The following is a 20784-nucleotide window of genomic DNA, read 5'->3' as shown; positions in this document are numbered from 1 at the left end:
AGAAGGCTTTGCTCTGCTCTGAGATAAGGCTTGATGAGAGGCAGTCATGGTGGGAACAGTAAGGACGAGGAGGGTGGAAGGGAAGAACAAACAACGTTAGATTAACAAACAGAAAAGGATACTGTTAGTGTCTCTTCTGCCAAAGTTAACTGTGTAAGGCCAGTGTTCTGAGGGACAAAACACCAGCCTAGCAACCTCACAAATAAGGTGCCTCCAGGTGCCCCCAGGAGGCCAGGCCAACCCTGTAGGTCAGAACCACTGTAGTAGAATCAGTGTCCTGTCTGGGTGAATGACGCCCACGAGCCAAGGAGCAACACAACAGAGTGCAGCTCACAGGACGAAATCCCTGTAAATAAGCAAATAATCTTTACAAGATTTAGACTCATATCAACTCCACTTCCAACACTGACAGTGATTTCAACAACCCAAAAACATTCCCATGCACTCAACACAGAAACAAGAGGTTTTCTTTTACATATGTAACTAACATGTTGCAATGCTTTAGAGAAGTCACACATCCCTAACAGCAGCTCAGGGAAACTCCACATCCCAGCACGGCAAGACAGTCTTTAGCCCAGTCAGCTGCCAACTGCGGCAGGAGGAGTGGCCTGTAACAAGCTAGCACACAGACTGAGGCTTTGTCGTGGGCGACACAAGAAACGCAGCATCTGAAGCTTAAGTGTGCGAAAAGAATCATGCTCTTCTCCCATTTATCAACTGGCTGATTTTACTAACAAGGACTGAGTCAACCCCAAATCCTAACTCTGTATGTCCTCTCCCCCAGCTACATGCACAAAGCACTGGGTCACCCAGCACATACCTGTCTGGAAGGTAGGATTCGCTCCAGGGTACATGTTGGGAGAATAGGCAGGAGCTGCTGCTGTGTAGCCCATGGGGAAACCAGCTGAAGAGAAGCACACACAAAACAATCTGATGTCAGCAACGGAAGGAATGACATGATTTTACAGCCAGAACCCCCACAAACCCATCATTCTCCCCTTCCTCCCCAGAATCCCACATGCTGAATTAAAGGACCCCAACAGCACTGTGCCCACAGTTTGGCTCTAGTTGTCTTCTTTCCTCAGAATTTTGATGGAAGTGATTCCCACACTGAAGTACCCAGGTTCAGTTCTTGGCTCCAGCTCGACCGCAGCTTCCTGCCAACACAGACTCCAGGAGGCAGTGATAACGGTTGAAGTAACGGAGTTCTTGCTACCCATGTGGAAGACCTGGACTGAATTCCCACCTCCTGACTTCAGGCCTGGCCTGGCCTCTCCTGTTCCCAGCCACTGTAGGCATTCGGGGAGCCAACCAGCAGATGGGCGCTCTCTCTCCACCTATGTATCTGTCCTGCAGTCCCTCTGACTCTCAAATGTCAACAATAATTTTGACAGGTCATAGTCATAACTGTCTCTTAAATGTGTAACTAAATGCTTATAACTTTGTACAACTGGAAAAATCAGCAGAAACTGAGTTAGAAGTCTACTGTAGATAACAGCAAACTCTAGGGTTGACGTGTGGCTTCAATCTTAAAAAAAACAATAAATACTAAAAAGAGGACTCAGGGAGGATTAGGAAAAAAAAACAGCAAAGTCAGAATCACAATTAAAAAAAAAACAAAACTACCTCTCACGCTGAATTCAGAAACTCCCAATACTCTGGCAACTTTATTCAGACTAACGACATAAACGGTTACTCAGCAGTAGTAAGAGTGCTAAGGACATGGCATGCCAGGTCATTACTTTCCTCTGGTTTCACTGCAAACAGTAAGGAAGAATGGGTATCCAAACCTAGCTGAGACCCAAGCTACTCTAGCAAACAGCAGAAGGTACTTGAGGGCACTTATTATCACTAAAGCCAAAGCTATATCCCACACTGCTACATATTTTTATTTAAAAGCTAGTAAAATTTTTTATTCTAAGACACTGTTTAAGGCCGGCACCGTGGCTCACTAGGCTAATCCTCTGCCTGCAGCGCCGGCACACCGGGTTCTAGCCCCGGTCGGGGTGCCAGATTCTGTCCCAGTTGCTCCTCTTCCAGTCCAGCTCTCTGCTATGGCCCGGGAGTGCAGTGGAGGATGGCCCAAGTCCTTGGGCCCTGCACCCACATGGGAGACCAGGAGAAGCACCTGGCTCCTGGCTTCGGATCAGCGCGATGCGCCGGCCATCGGAGGGTGAAGCAACGGCAAAAGGAAGACCTTTCTCTCTCTCTCTATCCACTCTGCCTATCAAAAAAAAAAAAAAAAAAAAAAAAAAGGACACTGTTTAAGACTTCTAAATTCATTTCAGGCTTCTTCACATTCCTAAGTTCTAACCCCAATTCCCTAATTCAAGATGGTTAGTCATAAACCCAGGCTGCAAATGCCAACAAGCTTCAGTCATCTTACTGAAGGGCTCAAACAGGCACTGCGGACACAAAAGTGCCATCACAGTCCACACGTAAGCAAGACACTTCTATTAACACAAACGAGGAATCCTCAGGAAACCAAGCCACTAATAACTCATTACATGAACGTCACACAAACATCAAATAAGACATTCTGTATGACAGTGAGAATCCCATTCCCTTGTGTCCATGAACACGGAGGGGTTCTCCATCACCTTCCCAGCCTTCTTCAGGGCCCAGGGACCCATAAGGCCTTTTCTTCCTTTTTGCCTGACCCTGGGTCACAGTGCGGGAAGTGTCCCTCCTGTGACAGCTGGGGCATCAGAAAGCCTTCTTTATATTCAGGGCACACAGGCAACAAGGTGATCCAGGTTTTCTAGCCTCGACTACAGAGAAGCTGTAACTTCTTTCTTCCTCTCTTCCCTCACCTGAAAACAAAGTTGAAAATGAACAGTCCTCTTCAAAAGAAACTACTGAGGTGGCTCAGCGAAAGGTGTCTCCTAGGACACTTGGACCAGGATATTTAAGGTGGTATCATGATCGCTTAAGGAACTACAGCAGTAACGTAACTGCAGCCAAGAAACTGAAGGGGGAACAGGAGGTCCTGAATATAATTCCAAAGGGAAAGCCTTTTGGGGGCAGCAGTCTTTTTTTTTTTTTTTAAGATTGATTTCTTTCATTCATTCATCCATCCATCCATCCATCCACCCACCTACCTATCTGAAAGGCAAAGTGAGACTCATTCACTCAGGAAGGGCTCAGTGGGTAAAGCCAGGAGCCAGAACTCCATCTGGATCTTCTACATGGGTGGCAGGGGCCCAAGTACTTGGGCCATCTTCCAATGCCTTCCCAGGTGCATTAGCAGTGAGCTGGAAATGGAGCAGCCAGGACTCAAATTGGCACTCTGATATGGGACACTGGCATTGCAAACAGCAGCTTAATCCACTGTGCTACATTGCAAAGTTCCAGATGTGGGTCTTAATGAAAGTGTCTGAAAGAAGTCCCTCCCTCAAATCCCTGCAGAACCCCCTCTGCTCCCCATCCAGCCTGGATGCCCTTGCTTCATTACCCCACCTCCCCAAGCTGTCTACCAGGAGTCTTCAATGCTGAGGCAGCCCCTAGGAATCCCTACAACTGCCCAGTTCTCATCCACTATCTGAATTTATTGCTACAAAGGTACTTTCTTGTTTTTGAAACTGACCCTCCTCCACCACAGCAGAAGCCATTTTGGGCTTACTCCTGGATTCTCACTCTCCCATATGCCCTTCCTAATTATTTAGAGGACAGTATGTGGTGATCAAATGTTTGATCAAGTCCATTCACAATGCACATCAAAGGCAGATTCCACCTGAAGCAGAGGGAAGGTAGTAGGACAGATACGTGGCTGGCTCACAGAGGCTCCACCCTCATGACCAGATAGATGAGGTTCCCACAGGAGTGGATTCGGTACTCTGTAAGTACCTGGTCATAAAACTGAGTGCAGCCTCCTCTTGCTTCCTCTCTACCATGCCTCCCCATGCCCTTCAGTTTTTACTCCATGAGGCCCTCACTAGAAGCTAGGCAGATGCAGCTGTTCCATCCTGGACTTCTAGCCTCCAAATCTGTAAGCTAAATAAATCTCTTTTCTTTATAAATTATACAGTCCTGATTATCCAGTTATAGCAACACAAAATGAACTCGCTCAAATATTTTTCTAGTGGTTTCATTGGTTAAAAAAAAAAAAACACACTCACACACAAGTTTAAAACACCACTGACCCAGATCACATCCTGTAATCCAAACACGTCACAGCCGAAATACAAATTCCCGCTCTCTTCTCATGCACTCTACCAGTCAATTCTCAGCGGGCAGCACCTGCTCTGCACTTGTTTGCTGAAGCTTGTATTTAATGTACTTAAGATCCCTGACAAACTGTTATGTTGGGTTGGCCCTCTCTATCCCCATCTTCCAACACCTAGTTACCATGCTCAAAAATGAAACAGACCACACAACAATGAACCACCTGCAACAGAAGGCACTACCCACCAGATGGTATGGGAGTCATAGTCTCCCGCCTCCTGGGGAGCCTCTGCTCCTCCTGTGTTCTCAGCCCCTATCCCATCAGCTACATCCCGCTTGCTCTGCTGCCACCCTGACACGTGCCACAACATGGATTCTCTTCACCATCTCTACTCCACTGGTTTCCACCAGGGCTGCATAAAACCCCACAGGGGCAGCTTTGGAAGGACCCTGTCAACACCCTCTTCCAGCTGGTCTTGGGTGTAGCATTAGCCAGGATCTTTGTTTTTCTTATTCTTTACAGACATCTAATCAAGATTCCAACCAACAGAGTTGAGATATACTATCTCTTCCTATCCAGTTGATCCTGGTCACAGAGCAGTCTTCCTAACAAATGATCTCCCCAGTGGACCCTGGGGATTGGCTCTGGCAGGGAAAGGATGGAAAGACCAGACTGCCACAGCCGAGGACTGGAGTGACCCTAAATTCCAGTCACTTTCACAAATCTAGTCACTGTTATGACACCAAAGTCACTTCAGAGCAACAAAAACTATCAGAAGCTAAGTAAAGAGACAAATCAGGAAAAAATATTTGCAAATTATTTAAACAGCTAATGTACTTAACATAATTTCTAAAACTAGAAGGCAAAGCCCAATAGAAAAAAAAAATAGACACAGAACATCAAAATGCAACTTTTATGGTTTTTCACACCAAACTAGCAAAAATCCAAAAGCTGGACAACACACTTCACTGGCAAGGTCTGGAGAAACCTTGCACTTCTGGCAGGAATACAAAGCAGGAAAAACGCTAAAGAAGGTAACACAGCAGCACCTTAAAAATCCCACACGAATTTTCTCTCTGACCCAGCAATACTACCTCTAGGAACTCACTCTGAAGAGAATTTCCACAAACACAGTGAACATAAGCATGAGGCTATTCACTGCAGCACTGTTGGAATAGCAAATACAGGTTGAATATCCCTTATCTAAAATGCTTCGGACTAAAAATGTTGGCAGATTGTTTTGGTTTTCAGAATATCTGCAAATACATAATGAGACATCTTGGTGGCAGGGCCAAATCTAAACATAAAATTCATTTATATTTCATATACAGTTATACACATAGGCTGAAGAAAACTTTTAGTGTACCTGTGTTTGGTTTTTTTAAAAAAAGATTTATTTATTATTATTTATTTGAAAGCCAGAGTTACACAGAGAGAGAAGTAGAGGCAGAGAGGGAGAGAGGTCTTCCATCTGGTGGTTCACTCCCCAGTTGGCTGCAACGACTGAGTTGGGCCAATCCAAAGCCAGGAGCCAGGAGCTTCCTCCCTGTCTCCCATGTGGGTGCAGGGGCTCCATGACTTGGGCCACCTTCTACTGCTTTCCCAGGTCATAGTAGAGAGCTGGATCAGAAGTGGAGCAGCCAGAACTAGAACCGCTACCCATATGGTATGCTGGCACTGTAGGCAGCAGCTTTAACCACTATGCCACTGTGCTGGCCCCAAGTATACCTGTGTTTGGACAGCACCCCATCACACAAGGTTAGATGTGGAATTTTCCATTTGTGGTTATCATGAGCACTGAAAGCATAACAGGTTAAGTCGCCACCTGAAACACCGACATCCAACATGGGCACCAGTTCAAGCTTCAAGTCCCAGCAGCTCCACTTCCTATCCAGCTTCTTGCTAATGCACCTGGGAAGGCAGTGGAAGATGGACCAAGTGCTTGGGCAGCTGCACCCACATGGGAGGCACGGCGGAAGCTCCTGGCTCCTGGCTTTGGCCTGGCTCAGCCCTAGCCTTACAGCCATTTGAGGAATGAACCAGTAGATGGACCAGTGAAACATGTTAGCAACATGGAGAATAAAAAACTTTAAAATTGTATCTCACTATCTATTATACTGTCATATAAAGATGTGAAAAGGAAGAAATGTTGATCCTGTTGTGAAACTGATGGTGAAAATTTAATGAGCTTTAAAATAAAGTTCATCTTAAGGTGTTATTTCTAAAGAAAAAAAAATGCTCCCATCTCTGAAACTGTTTTTTTAGATTTATTTATTTGAATGACAGAATTACAGAGAGGGGAAAGAGAGAGACGAAAGGAGGGAAAGATCGAGAGAACAAAAAAATTGTAGCTTTTGTTTTATTTGCTGAATTTTTAACAATGTCAAAGCAAAAAGTCAGTCTGCCGGACAGAATTAATTTTAGAAAGCCCTTATGAAATCACTTAGTCTTTGCCGTTGGTTCACCCTCCAATGGCCGGCGCACGGCGCTGATCTGATGGCAGGAGCCAGGAGCCAGGTGCTTTTCCTGGTCTCCCATGGGGTGCAGGGCCCAAGCACTTGGGCCATCCTCCACTGCACTCCCTGGCCACAGCAGAGAGCTGGCCTGGAAGAGGGGTAACCGGGACAGAATCCGGCTCCCTGACTGGGACTAGAACCCGGTGTGCCGGCGCCGCTAGGCGGAGGATTAGCCTAGTGAGCCGCGGCGCCGGCCTCACTTAGTCTTTTTTATAAACATCCATATCCACACACATGCTACAACGGACAGCAAAATACAAACTTTCAGATTTTCATACAGGGATGCTCAACATCCCTATAAAATCACCCCGATACCCTTCAAAAGAAAATTGGTCAAATAAACTGTGGAAATCCCACAAGATTATGCAGCGATATTACATTAAAAAAAAAAAAAAAGAAACTTCCAAGAGCAAGGCTAATCTCTGAACTTCTCTGCAGTGATTCCTAGAATACACTGCATCAACAAAGCAAAGCGAACTACACCGCCTGCATCTCTCCTTACAGAAGAACGCACTGTTGAGCAGAGTGTGTGGGCTGACAGCCTCCAGTGGCAGCGCCTGTCCTCCAGGGTCATCTCTAACAGGCCTCCTCCAACAGCCAGTCCTCACCCCACAGCACACAACGCATGCTCACACTTCAGCAAATGTGCATCCCAGTCTGAGGTCTTCCCTACCTAATTCTGCTCCTTCACTTAACCTTGGTTTTTCACAAGCATTAGCCAACCAAAGGATGCCTGCACTCCTAACTCCACCCCAGTGTCTATCAACTTTTTATGTAACAAAGGAGAAATGAGAATACAGGGACTTGGCCTGAGACACTTGTCAATTCTCAGCATGAACAAGAGCATGGGTCTAGGCCTTCCCTGGAGACCATGGTCAGAGAACACAGAGAAACAAACATGGGCTTTGATGGTCTCGCAGAGCTGGCATGAAAAAACTGGATCTTCAGAAAACTTCAAAACCAGCTGCAGTCCTCTTATCATCTATGCCAAATTCTAAGGCTGCTCTAGCAGAAAGCTAAAAGGTGAAAACCAAAAACCAATGAATGCAAAAACACAGCTTTCCATACCACCCTGGTGCTGAAGAGACAAGGACTGGAGTAAAAGACTGGTAAGAGAAAGGGGCTTTGTAGAGCTATGCCAGGCTACCCAAAGTCCAGTGCAACAAAGGGAGACTGAGCAAGGCCAAAACTAAACTACACCTAAGAGTAGCACTAACCCAATCCCTGGGACCTGTAGAGTGACTTTATTTGGCAACAAGGTCTTTGCAAGTGTGATTAAAAAGGATGGTGAGATGAGGTCCTCTTGGATTATTCAGGTGGACCCTAAATCAATGACAACTGTCCTTACAGAAAACATACAGAGATATGACCACAGAGGCAGAAATGAGAGGAAGGGTGGCCACAAGGCTGCATGTTAAGGGCTGCCGGCAGATAACAGGAACTGACCCCAGACAGAAACACGTAAAGAAAGAAAGCAGTATACAGCACTGACAATAGTATATTGTCAGTTAATACAAAAATAGTATAGTGAGTTAATACAAAAAACTTCACCACACAAAAGGAAAACAGTATCATCTTAAGGCATGACAAGAATGATAAAAAAGGGGCTAGTTAAGCCACTTCCTGGAGCACCAGCATTCCTTATGGGTGTTGGTTCAAGTCCCAGCTACCCCACTTCCAATCCAATTCCCTGCTAATGTGCTGGGGAAAACAGCAGAAGATGGCCCAAATCCTTGGGCCCCTGTACCCACCCAGAAGCAGCTCCTGCTCCTGACTTTGGATCAGCCCAGCTCTGACCATTGCAGCCATCTGGGGAGTGAACCAATAGATGGAAGATCTCTCTCTTCCCCCTCTGTTCCTCTTTCTTTCAAATAAATGTCTTTTAAAAAATAAAGAATGATACAAAAAGAGGAAAGGGGGCATAAAAATGTCATCTTTATAGTAACCACTAAAAGAATGGCAAAATAATAACATATTTTAAATAGAAGGAAAAACTGAATAAAAATGTCTGATTAACCCAAAAGGCAAGGGAAAAAAAAAACCTTTTGCTATCAATGAGAAAACACTAGTAAGATGGTAGATATAAAATCAACTGTGTCAGTAACTGTGTTGCTGTAATTCAAAGACAAAGCATCTTTAAGAAGAGTTCCCTTTTTTACAATAAACATAAATAAAAAGGAAACTTACTGAGCAGCCTCACTACTTGTCAGAATATAAAATGGTACTAAAATACTTTGCTCTCAGATTTTTTTTTTTTTTTTTTTTTTTTGGACAGGCAGAGTGGACAGTGAGAGAGAGAGAGAGAGAGATAGGTCTCCCTTTTCCATTGGTTCACCCCCCAATGGCTGCTGCGGCCGGCACACCGCGCTGATCCGAAGCCAGGAGCCAGGTGCTTCTCCTGGTCTCCCATGCGGGTGCAGGGCCCAAGCACTTGGGCCATCCTCCAATGCCCTCCCGGGCCACAGCAGAGAGCTGGACTGGAAGAGGAGCGACTGGGACAGAATCCGGCGCCCTGACCGGGACTAGAACCCGGTGTGCTGGTGCCGCAGGCAGAGGATTAGCCTAGTGAGCTGCGGTGCTGGCCTCTCAGATGTCTTGTCAGCTTTTGGCACTGAAGATTTTCAGACACGTAGAAACACCGAAACTGGGGCGGACGTTCAGCCCAGCAGTTGAGACATCAGTTAAGATGCCCACATCCCATACTGGAATGCCTGGTTCAATACCCAGCTACAGCTTCTGACTCCAGCTTCCCGCTAATACAGACCCTGGGAGGCAGTGGTGATGGCTCAGTGATTGGGTTGCTGCCGCCCATGTGGAAGAGACCTAGAACTAAGTTTTCAACTCTTGTTTTTGACCACTGGGAAGCAAATCAGTGGATCTGACGGAGCTATGTATCTAACCATATCTCTCTGTCTCTCAAATAAATTTTAAAAAATTAAAATTCCCAAACCAAAAAAAGGAAAAGAAAAAAATGTACATTTAAAATCACTTGTAAATTACAGAAATTTTCTTCTAAATGTAATTTTAAGGCAAAAAAAATCATAAGAAAATGTTTCACTTCAATTCTCTAGACTAGGGGTCAGCAAACAAGAGTCCTCAGGGCAAACCTAGTTCACGGCCTGTCTTAAGCTGTATTGGAACACATTATACTGAAAACTCTCTAAGGCTGCTTTTGTGCTACAAAGGCAGATTTGAGCAGCTGTATGATCCACAAAGCCTAAAACAGTTACAACCTAGCCCTCTATGTAGAGTTTGCCAATCCCTGCTTTTGCTAAGCAAAGTGCAGGAACAACATGCACCTGGTCTTACTGCCCTTGCAGAATGGTGTTTATGAGAGGCAAAATCAGTTAGGAACCAAAGGATCACATCGGCTAACACCTTAGGTTTCTGGCTACTTCCATGGCTCCAGATTCACTCAACATCACCTTTAGCTACTGTTAACACTTTAAAAACAGCAGGTCTCAATGCTAAATTACCGTTCATCAATTATGAAAAAGTCTGTCCCTCTTTCTCTTCCGGCTGCTCTATTCAGTCCTTTCAGAACTCTTAATTCTCCTCAAATAGTTTAACCAGTCTCCCATTTTCCCACTTTCCTATGTCATATTCTGGGTCTCTCTTTAGCAGAGCTGTATAACCTGAATGTTGTCCAAATGACATTTTTTTTTATTTCTTTAAGTTACAGTTGGTTCCTTTTTACCCCCAACATCTTGTTCCTTTATGTTTTTCATTCTTTCTTTTACACATCCAATTTTTCTGAACTTGTTTTGGGACACAGTTCCACCTGATGGTTCTATTCTTGTAGTCTGTCATGACTGCTGTCTCTTACCGGAAGGAGAATGCCCCACATTTTAGATTGATTTTGCCTGTTAGCAGGCAGAATGTTGTGGGAAGTTCCCATGCAACCCGGGTTGAAGTTTGCCTCCAGCACGGTTCTGTGCCTGCTGCTGTCAGGTGCTTCAGGGTGAATGCAGCCCGGATAGTATTTCTTATGACAGTTCCTCAAGTATTGGCTCCTTGGGAAGTACAAGTCATACAATCTAGAGCTCCAAACATCTCTGAATGGCTACAAGTTCTTCAAAATTCCCCCTTTCAGGAGCCCGAGCAGACACAGCTTCCTTGTGGGGCGAGTGAATGGATCATTTAATCTATCTCTTCTTGGAAAGTATCACCCTCTAGAAGCACAAATCCCAGTTTTACAAGGTCCCAAGCTTCACTTTCTGTCCCCTTTTGCGCTGTTAAAATAGTAAATAGTAAATGGACAGGCACAGCATTAGCTCATGGGCCAACTGAGCTAGGTTTTACATCATTTTCATATTTGGCCCCACACAGTTCTCTCTTATCCTGCAAGTTCAGTTGCACATTTGAAAATGTTTTACTTCACTTTAAGAATTTTGTAGCACCAAGGTTTTAGTGTTACCTCTTTACCATATCATCAAAATCCACAATGAAATTATAACAAATACTTACTGCTTCTCTGAAGTCACCAATTAGGACAACCATTTGCTATTTTTAACCAACCTGCTACTGTCTCCCAAATTTTTGCTTCAGAGCTTCCCTACAGCCCGAGTTTGACTAGCTGACTCCACGGAGGGTGAGGAATGTGGTGCAGGCCTATGTTCATGTTTTAGAATTCCCTCCCTGGCCCAGGTATGGAAGGTGATTCAATCAGGACAAAGCCCAGGACTGCTGTGAACAGGGAACAAACCTCTCTGGGCTTTCCTGAAGGGTGAAGATTATGAGGCTCCTAGTTACAGACTGCTGGGAGGGGCTGAACCTTACAGAGTCCAGAATGGGGAGGAGTGGGACCTGTGATCAAAACTAAGGAAGTGAGGCTGACACCAGGTGACAGCCAGTCCTACTTCTTAATTTTTCATTTCCATACTCATCTAAGCCACTTTGATTGGGTTTGTCATTTGAAAACATTCTTAGTGACATGGAAATATCAAGTACTCAAAGATCAATAATGAAACAAAATATTACTTGCTTACCTGTATAACCAATTCCTTTGGCATTTGTATAGGGAACCCCAGAAGATCCAGGGCTATACACAGGATTCATGATTTCAAGTACTAGAAGAAAAAAAAAAGATTTAGCTAAGTGCTTTGTTCCTAGATTTTTCTGCAGCATCAGTCCCAAAAGAGCAGGCAGCAAGACTCCTTTTGGCAGCCTATAATGCACTTCATGCTGCTCCCAACCAGCAGGGAACAGAACAGGAGTGCTCAACGCCCTAACATGCCCACTCAGGACACTGTACACTTTCCAATTCTCTTCAGTCCGTCAGAAGCTAGGGATAAAAATTCTACAAATAACCTAAACATCCTTGTAATGGAAGAATAACTGAGTAAACCAAAATATATCCAGAACCTAAAATACCATGTAGCTTCTCTTTAAAAAGTGCTTAAGACATAAGAATGGGATGGACATTGTAGTGCAGTGAATCAAGAATGTAGCTTCTTTCTTAAAACCATACGCAGCTCACTAGGCTAATCCTCTGCCTGCGGCACCAGCACACTGGGTTCTAGTCCCAGTTGGGGGGCTGGATTCTGTCCTGGTTGCTCCTTTTCCTGTCCAGCTCTCTGCTGTGGCCCGGGAGGGCATTGGAGGATGGCCCAAGCCCTTGGGCCCTGCACCTGCATGGGAGACAAGGAGAAGCACCTGGCTCCTGGCTTCAGATCAGCACAGTGTGCCGGCCGCAGCAGCCATTGGGGGGTGAACCAACGGCAAAGGAAGACCTTTCTCTCTGTCTCTCTCTCTCACTGTCCACTCTGTCAAAAAAAAAAAAAAAAAAAATATGGGAGGGGAGGGGGTGCTGTGGCAAAGTGGGAGAAGCTGCCTGCAGTGCCGGCATCCCATGTGGGCGCCAGTTCGAGTTCTGGCTGCTCCACTTCTGATCCAGCTCTCTGCTATGGCCTGGGAAAGTAGCAGAAGATGGCCCAAGTCCTTGGCCCCTGCACCCACATGGGAGACCCAGAAGATGCTCCTGGCTCCTGGCTTTGGATTGGCGCAGCTCTGGCCATGCAGCTATCTGGGGAGTGAACCAGTGGATGGAAGACCCCTCTTTCTCTGCCTCTGCCTCTCTGTAACTCTGCCTTTCAAATAAATAATAATAAATAAATCTTTTTAAAAAATCATATGGGATGGGCATTGTGGTACAGTGGATTAAGCTGCCACTTGGGAGACCAGCATCCCAGTTTCCTGCTAATGCACCGGAAAATCAGATAATAGCTGAAGTGGAGTCCCTGTCACTTGTATGGGAGACCTGAATAAACAGAGTTCCTGGCTCCTGGCTTTGGCCTAAGCCAGCCCCAGTTGTAAGCATTTGGGAGTGAACCAGCAGATGGAAGATCAGTATTCTCTTTGTCACTCTGCCCTTCAAATACATAAATAACCTTAAAAAATACAAATGAGACAATGCTAAGTGAAAAAGTAGGGTACAGGGCTGGCACCGTGGCTCACTTGGTTAATCCTCCGACTGAGGCACCGGCTTCCCATATGGGCGCCGGGTTCTAGTCCCGGTCGCTCCTCATCCAGTCCAGCTCTCTGCTGTGGCCTGGGAGTGCAGTGAAGGATGGCCCAAGTCTTTGGGCCCCTGCACCCACTTGGGAGACCAGGAAGAAGCACCTGGCTCCTGACTTCAGATCGGCGCAGCACCAGCCGTAGCGGCCACTTGGGGGGTGACCCAATGGAAGGAAGACCTTTCTCTCTTTCTCTGTCAATAACTCTACCTGTTAAAAAAAAAAAAAAAAAAAAAAAAAAAAAAAAAAAAGCAGGGTACACTACTGAATGAAGTATGATAGTATGATTTCCAATTTCTACCTTCACACACAGGCATGTGCATCTCTTGCACAAATAAAAAATCCTGGAAGGAAACGCATAAAAGCATGAATAGTGACTGTCGCTCCCCGTCTTCGTGGAGGAACGACACAGGACCCTGCGCTGTTCTTTCGTCTGCTCGGCCCTCCCCGGGTTTGCTGCTGGTTCTTCCCGGGTTGGCTACCATCCCTCCACCTTCATGGAGGGGCGGGGCCCCTGCCACTTTCCCCACTTCCGTGGGGGAGCGGCACACCGCCGGCCGGCTCTCTCGGGGGCTGCACAGGCGTTCCTTCAGATAGATGTTCCCCATAGATGTTCCTGGTGCATGCCGTCTCTCTCCTCCTTTATAGTCCTCCTCTGCCAATCCTAACTCGGCTGCCCACACGCCGAGTACGCTGCTCTCCTCCAATCAGGAGCAAGTCCTACAGTTTATTAGCTGAACTGGAGGCAGCTGTGTAGAAGCTGTTTACTTCTCTCCCAGCGCCATATTGTGGGAGAGCAGATGCATAGAATAAGTCTTAATTCCAGTAACTCAGTCTAGTCCGGTTTGCTCCCCACAGAGACTATCTCGAGATGGGATGAATTTATGGTAGCTTTCTTGACTTCTGCTAAATATATTTTTTCCTAAAGAAGACCAAACAGGGCATGTGTTGTGTCATAGCGGGTAAAGCTGTCTTGTGCAGTGCTGGCATCCCATATGGGCGCCAGTTTGAGACTTCGCTGCTCTACTTCCGATCCCATTCTCTGCTATGGCCTGGGAAAGTGGCAGATGACCCAGTCCTTGGGCCCCTGCACCCACGTGGGAGATCCGAAAGAAGCTCCGGGCTCCTGGCTTGGGATCAGGGCAGCTCTGCCTATTGCAGCCATTTAGGGAGTGAATCAATGGGATGGAAGATATCTCTCTCTCTCTCTCTCTAACTCTGCCTTTCCAATAAATAAATAAATCTTAAAAAAAAAATAAGAAATCATAACATCTGAATTCTAAAAAAAAAAAAAAAAAGGCAAAATAGCTAAGTCCAACAATGCCTATTAAACCATCCAATGTTTATCATTCACATATCTTTTTTGTTAAAGGGGGAGTTTTCACTATTCCTCATCTGCTAAGTCACTCACCGACTATGTGGTTTTTGTTTTTTGTTTTTGTTTTTTAATTTTTTGACAGGCAGAGTGGACAGTGAGAGAGAGAGAGAGACAGAGAGAAAGGTCTTCCTTTGCCGTTGGTTCACCCTCCAATGGCCGCCGCGGCCGGCACACCACGCTGATCCGAAGGCAGGAGCCAGGTGCTTCTCCTTGTCTCCCATGGGGTGCAGGGCCCAAGTACTTGGGCCATCCTCCACTGCACTCCCTGGCCACAGCAGAGAGCTGGCCTGGAAGAGGGGCAGCCGGGACAGAACCCGGTGTGCCGGCGCCGCAAGGTGGAGGATTAGCCTATTGAGGCACGGCGCCGGCCAACCGACTATGTGGTTTTAAGGATTAAGGTGAGCTTCAATTTAAGATAAAAGCAGCTCGTGTGGAGGCAGGGGTACGTGAGAAAACTATTTTCCACTCAATTTTTCTGTGAATCTAAAACTACCCTAAAAAGTAGTCTACTAAAAAAAAAAACTGTTAAAGATATAAAACGTGCATAATTTACATGTTAAGTGTCTACTTTCCCCACATCCTCAACTGGAAAGTAGCTCCAGGAGAGCAGGCAACATGCACTTGGTCCTGTTCAGTGCTCTATCTTCACCAATACAAGGTCCAGTACAAAACAGGAGTCAACTACCTGCTGAGTTTCTAAAAAACAGGTCCACCTCGAACACTCTAGGTATCAAGCTCCATCACAGGGGCAAAATACAAAGTCAAACCACTTCAAATTTCCAGCTCACTTGATCTATTTAGAATACTGACAACTAGAGCCGTTGAGTACACACAATAACATAGTAGATTTAGCCTTTGTAACAAGCTCTGGTCTGGGGCCGGCGCTGTGGCACAGCTGACTGAAGCCCTGGCCTGAAGCACTGGCATCGCATATGGAGACCAGTTCAAGCCCCAGCTGCTCCTCTTCCGATCCATCTCTCTGCTATGGCCTGGGATAGCAGTGGAGGATAGCCCAAGTCCTTGGGACCCTGCACCCACGTGGGAGACCTGGAAGAAGCTTCTGGCTCCTGGATTCAGATTGGCTCAGCTCCGCCCATTGTGGCCATCAGGGGAGTGAACCAGCAGATGGAAGACCTTTCTGTCTCTACCTCTCTCTCGAACTCTGTCTTGCAAACAAATAAAAAGAAATCTTAAAAAAAAAAAAAGTTCTGGTCTGAATTACAAATAAACTGGCACCATAAGTGATTAGGTCATTCCTTCCCTGATCAGTTGTCTAGTTTTTCGTAAATGTCTAAACCAAAGCCAGGTGCCGAATCTGCTGACATACCCAACTAGAGCTAAATGTTAAGACTCAATCAACACTGTATAATGATTCTCTTCCTCAATGTTGTTTTTCTATCTGCGCTACCCAGTACTGCTACCACTTGCCAGTAGTGACCTGAACAAAGTGTAAGAACCATTGCTTAGCTTTAGTGAACCTCAATTTAGCAGTCATATATGGCTAGGAGCTAGCACACTGGATGGCCAAGTACAGACCAGAGGAGAGAGAAAACAAGGAAAGCATGACAAGTAAGCAGGAGAATCAACTGTTGTATCCCACAATTTAGGAATAAACACATTAGCAACTGCCAGCCTCTACTCTTCTGCACTTTTAAACCCATTCTTGGCAGATTTACAACATAGGAGGCAAGCAGGTATTTTTCATCTACTTTTCTGGTTAAACTATCATTTCTTGAGAAATGAATACTTTCCAAACTCTGTATCTCTGTCCTGTGCCAGGACCTAATTTTATTTTCTCAGTTGAATTCAAAATAAGCAAAGCATGACACAAAGGCCACAGAGAAACAAAAGAGTAAATTACAGTCCCTCTTCTAAGTTTACGGTGGAAAGATGCTGTGCAACAGAACTATCTGGGAAGATGGAGACCTATGTCTGTGCTGTCCAAATATGGGAGCTCAATTTTTAGTTTGAAAAATTAAAGTTTAACTTTAATTGAACAGTCACATGTAAATGACAGCTATTATACTGGACAGTACAGGCCCATGAGGAACAAGACAAAACTCATGAACAATGGAAATAAAAGGACAGAGGGTTAAGAGCCACTAGAGAATAAAGTGAATTCTTAGTCAATGGGGGAATGGGAGAAATAGTCAGGAAAAACTTCATTAAAAAGGCACTATTTCCAGTGAGCAACATAGGATCCTAACTAGCCACAGAAATGAGAAAATGTAAGATACATTTTAGGAATACTGGGCAACTGGGTTTGTCTGAAGCTCAGGCTACATGGAAGGAATCAGCAATTCATTACAGAAACCCAGATTAGGTTACAACCATCATGTGAAGACCCTTAACTGTGCGTTGCATAGGAGCTGTCTTCAAATAAGCAATGAAGCTCACAAACAGCCTAGGAATTAGAGTTACCAAATGATCCTACAGTTCCACCCCTAGGTATATAACCAAGAGAAATGAAAACACGACTACACCAAAAACCATACATAAATGCTTATTACAGCACTATTCATAACAGCACCAAGCTGCGAAAACCCAAATGAAGCACTGACCACCAACCAGGAGGCTCTCCTTCCATAATGACCTGACTTAGCATCTGGTAGTACAATTCTGTACACCTGCCACTAAAGAGTATTAAAGACCCATATCTGAATTCTAAATACTGTTGCAGTTCAACCTACCAAGAAATTACATTTTCTGAAAGCATTTTTAACTTCCTTAGGGACCAATGTTCCCTAAAGTGATTAAAGCTGTAATGAATTAAAAATTATGGGTAGACAGAATATAACAGGACCAATGGAATAAAATACTGCAGTTCCCTCTTCAATTTGACCAAAAGGGCTAGTTTTGTTGAAAGAAAGCCAGTGACACAACAGCCATGCTAGTCTGCAAACAAATGCCAAAAAGGTTCTTCAAAGTTACTTGTTCAGATGAGAGACTTCTCCAAGTCCATGAGCTCAAGGGCAGGGAAAACAACTTTGCTAACGGTGCCTGGCATAAAAGGAACTCATAAATGCCTTCTGAATGTTCCTGAATAACTGAAGAACTATCCAACAGAAAATATGGGACTTTCCATTTACTTAAAAATCCAGTTCAGAAGTATCAAAATATGCCTGTCTGATTAGTGGACTTGAAACCTGAATCTGCTGAGCATGTTTTTATATAAACACACCTTCTTCATTTTCACTTATTTATTTCAAAGGCAGAGTGACAGAGATTATCTTCCATCCACTGGTGTACCCCACAAATGATGCCAACAGCCCAATCTGGGCCAGGTCGAAGCTGGCAGAAAAGAACCCCATTCTAGTCTCCGACGTGGGTGGGAGAGGCCTAATAATTTGGACCATCTTTTCCTGCCTTCCCAGGTGCATTAGCAAGGAACTGGATTGGAAGGAGTGTCTTAATCCACTATACCACAATGCCAGCCCCACATCTTAAAAAAAAAAATTATTTTCATCGAAGGCAGAGCATGATAGAGAGAAAGCGAAGAAAGAGGGAGCGGGAGAGAGAAGGGGGGGAAGGGAGGGAGAGAAGAAAGCTTCCATCCACTTGTTCACTCCCCAAATGCCTGACAGCCAGGGCTAGGGCAGGCCAAAGTCAGGAGCCCAGAACCTCATCCAGTTGTCCCGGGAAGTGAGGCCATCGTCTGCTGCCTCCCAAGACACATCAGCAGGAAGCTGAATCAGAGGCAGAGTAGCAAGGATTTGAAGTGGCTTTCTGAAACGCTACGTGGGCAACCCAAGCGGCATCTTAACCTGCTGTGCCACAATGATACCCACTGACCTAAACCCTCATTAAGAGGTGAAATACTTATATGTAGCCTTATGTGATGGAAAAATGAATTTTTGTATCATCTAAGATGTACTGCTACAAAAAGCAAATGGAGTCTAGAGTTCAAATGATGTTAACAGTCTGAAAGAAGACTGGGGTGGGGGCAAGGGATTTTCTAGTTTAAACCAGATTTAGACATAAAAGGAAATTTTGTTTGGATTCTGATTTTGATTGCAAAAACTAAAAAGATTACTTTTAAAATATTAGGGATGCAACTAAGTATGGGCTGGGTCTCAATATTAGTTTATTAGGTATGATAACAGCATTGTGGTTATGCAGAGAATTTCTGGAAGATACGTATTAAAGTATATAAGGATGAAAACGACATATCTGTAATTTAAAATATTCCCAGAAAAATGTCAAACACAACAAAATGCTAATAATCTTTACATCAAGATGTTAGGCTTATGGCTCTATTTTAAAACTGGTGGAATGAGAAAGTAAAGAAAAAACCCAGGGTCAGTGTTGTGACACAGTGGATTAAGCCGCCACCTGCAAGGTGGGCAGCCCATATGAGCAAAAGTTCTGGTCTTGGCTGCTCCACTTTTTTTTTTTTTTTTTTAAGATTTCTTTATTTATCTGAAAGAGTTACACAGAATGAAGGAGAGGCAGAGAGAGATCTTCCATCTGCTGGTTCACTCCCCAATTGGCCACAACAGCTGGAGTTGAGCGGATCTGAAGCCAGGAGCCAGGAGCATCTTCTGGGTCTCCCACGCAGGTGCAGGGGCCCAAAGATTTGGGCCATCTTCTACTGCTTTCCCAGGCCATAGCAGAGAGCTGGATCGGAAGTGGAGCAGCTGGGACTCAAACCGGCACCCATATGGGATGCCAGCACTGCAGGCAGCGGCTTTACCCACTATGCCACAGCTTCGGCCTCAGCTGCTCCACTTCCAATCCAGCTCCCTGTTAATGTGCCTGGGAAAGCAACAGAAGATGGCCCAAGTGCTTGGGGCCCTACAACCACATGGAAGACCCAGATGGAGTTTCAGGCTCCTGGCTTCAGTCTGGCCCAGCTCAGATGGAAGATCTATAGCTTGATTGATCAATATCTCTCTCTCTCTCTCCCCCTGTAACTCTGTTTTTCAAATAAATAAATCTTAAAAAAAAAAAAAAAAAGACACACCATCACCAATCTCAGATTCTACTGCCACGGGGCAACCAAGAACCACCAATTTTCACGTGGGGTTTGGTGTGAACCAAGGACCTCAATCCCAAGGCAGCATCTGGAGGGTACCACTTCTAAGATGCTCCCCATCTGAAATGACTCGATTGCCAGAATTTCTATAGGTGTTTTGACATCTGGATCAGAACAAATTGCAGATTTAAAGCACCTTTAGAAAGATGAGATTGCTCAACTTGAAAATCTGGTAATAATCAGAAGGAAAGTTAATATTTAAAATCAAAGACCCATCACTGTACTTTCAATTTATAAAATACTAATTACAGTATTCTAAAAATTTTGTATCTTAGTATTTCATATCCACCAACCTAATTTCAAGGGACTTAAATTCTACCCTTTTCAGAATCACAAATATGCACGCTAAAATACTCTTCAGAATGACCAACATGAGAAATCTCACTACTCTGCACAGTACAACCAGATTTCAAAGATAAAGCCATGTGAGAAACGCATCACTCTACTATACTGGTGCACTGTTGTTTTAAAATTGTTCTCGATTGATTCAGAAAAAGAAACTATGTAACACAGTAGCCCAAATTTTCCCTTTAAACTACAGGACCTACTAAGGGTGAAAACATTTTTTAAAAGCACTTCAGGGGTTTTCCAATTCTAATCCTCTACCTGTGTGGCATTACACAACTCTTTATTTACTTTGGAATTCAAATAATTTTGGCATTACGATTCCATCAAACCTTAAAATGAGTGGAGAGCAGCTGTGCAGCAAAACTTCACAAACATACCTGTGCCTATTAAGAGGGCACAGGCAGGAACAGCAGAGGCTTCCTCCTTTCTCCAGGGTTTAAGGTGCTTGTCTTACCTGGCCTAAACCTTTCTTCTATTCCAAAGGGTGGGAGGCAACAAGAAGGGGCACCTACCCATGTGAATGCCCTGAAAAACCCAGGCAAGCGGCTTCCAACCCCGACAGCCAAAGGGGCCACCTTCTACCAGACCTTAACTTACAGTTGGTCACAATCCCAACCAATTGTAACTCATGTTTAAAGCTTTCCTGCGTCCCAAACACACTCTGAACTTTAACAGGGGTGACGCAGGCAAACACTGGACCAAAGGGAGCAAAAATCTTCAAAATTTCTGCCACGGTATCTTCGACATTCGGAAAAACAGTACTAGATGCCCCACTCTCGGCTGTCAAAATCAAAATAACCCATTACTTTCTTTACCTACGAAAGCTT

At 44.8% G+C, this 20784-nt stretch overlaps 1 protein-coding gene across 2 annotated transcripts in view; it reads right to left on the bottom strand.

Moving 5' to 3' along the window:
* Nucleotides 1-20784, bottom strand: part of FAM168B (family with sequence similarity 168 member B) — a 64100-nt gene that overhangs the window by 20737 nt on the left and 22579 nt on the right. For both annotated transcript variants that reach the window (XM_017342782.3, XM_070071040.1), the window contains exons 2-3: nucleotides 11670-11750; nucleotides 821-904 (exon numbers count right to left, since the gene is read on the bottom strand). In XM_017342782.3, coding sequence (XP_017198271.1) covers nucleotides 821-904; nucleotides 11670-11739 — 154 coding nt within the window. In that variant the 5' untranslated portion in view covers nucleotides 11740-11750. The remainder of the gene's footprint in view (nucleotides 1-820; nucleotides 905-11669; nucleotides 11751-20784) is intronic.

This window comes from Oryctolagus cuniculus, chromosome 3 (assembly GCF_964237555.1).
Source record: "Oryctolagus cuniculus chromosome 3, mOryCun1.1, whole genome shotgun sequence".
Classification (NCBI taxonomy): Eukaryota; Metazoa; Chordata; class Mammalia; order Lagomorpha; family Leporidae; genus Oryctolagus; species Oryctolagus cuniculus.
Note: the sequence above shows the minus strand (reverse complement) of the source record. Positions and strands in the feature narration are given on the sequence as shown.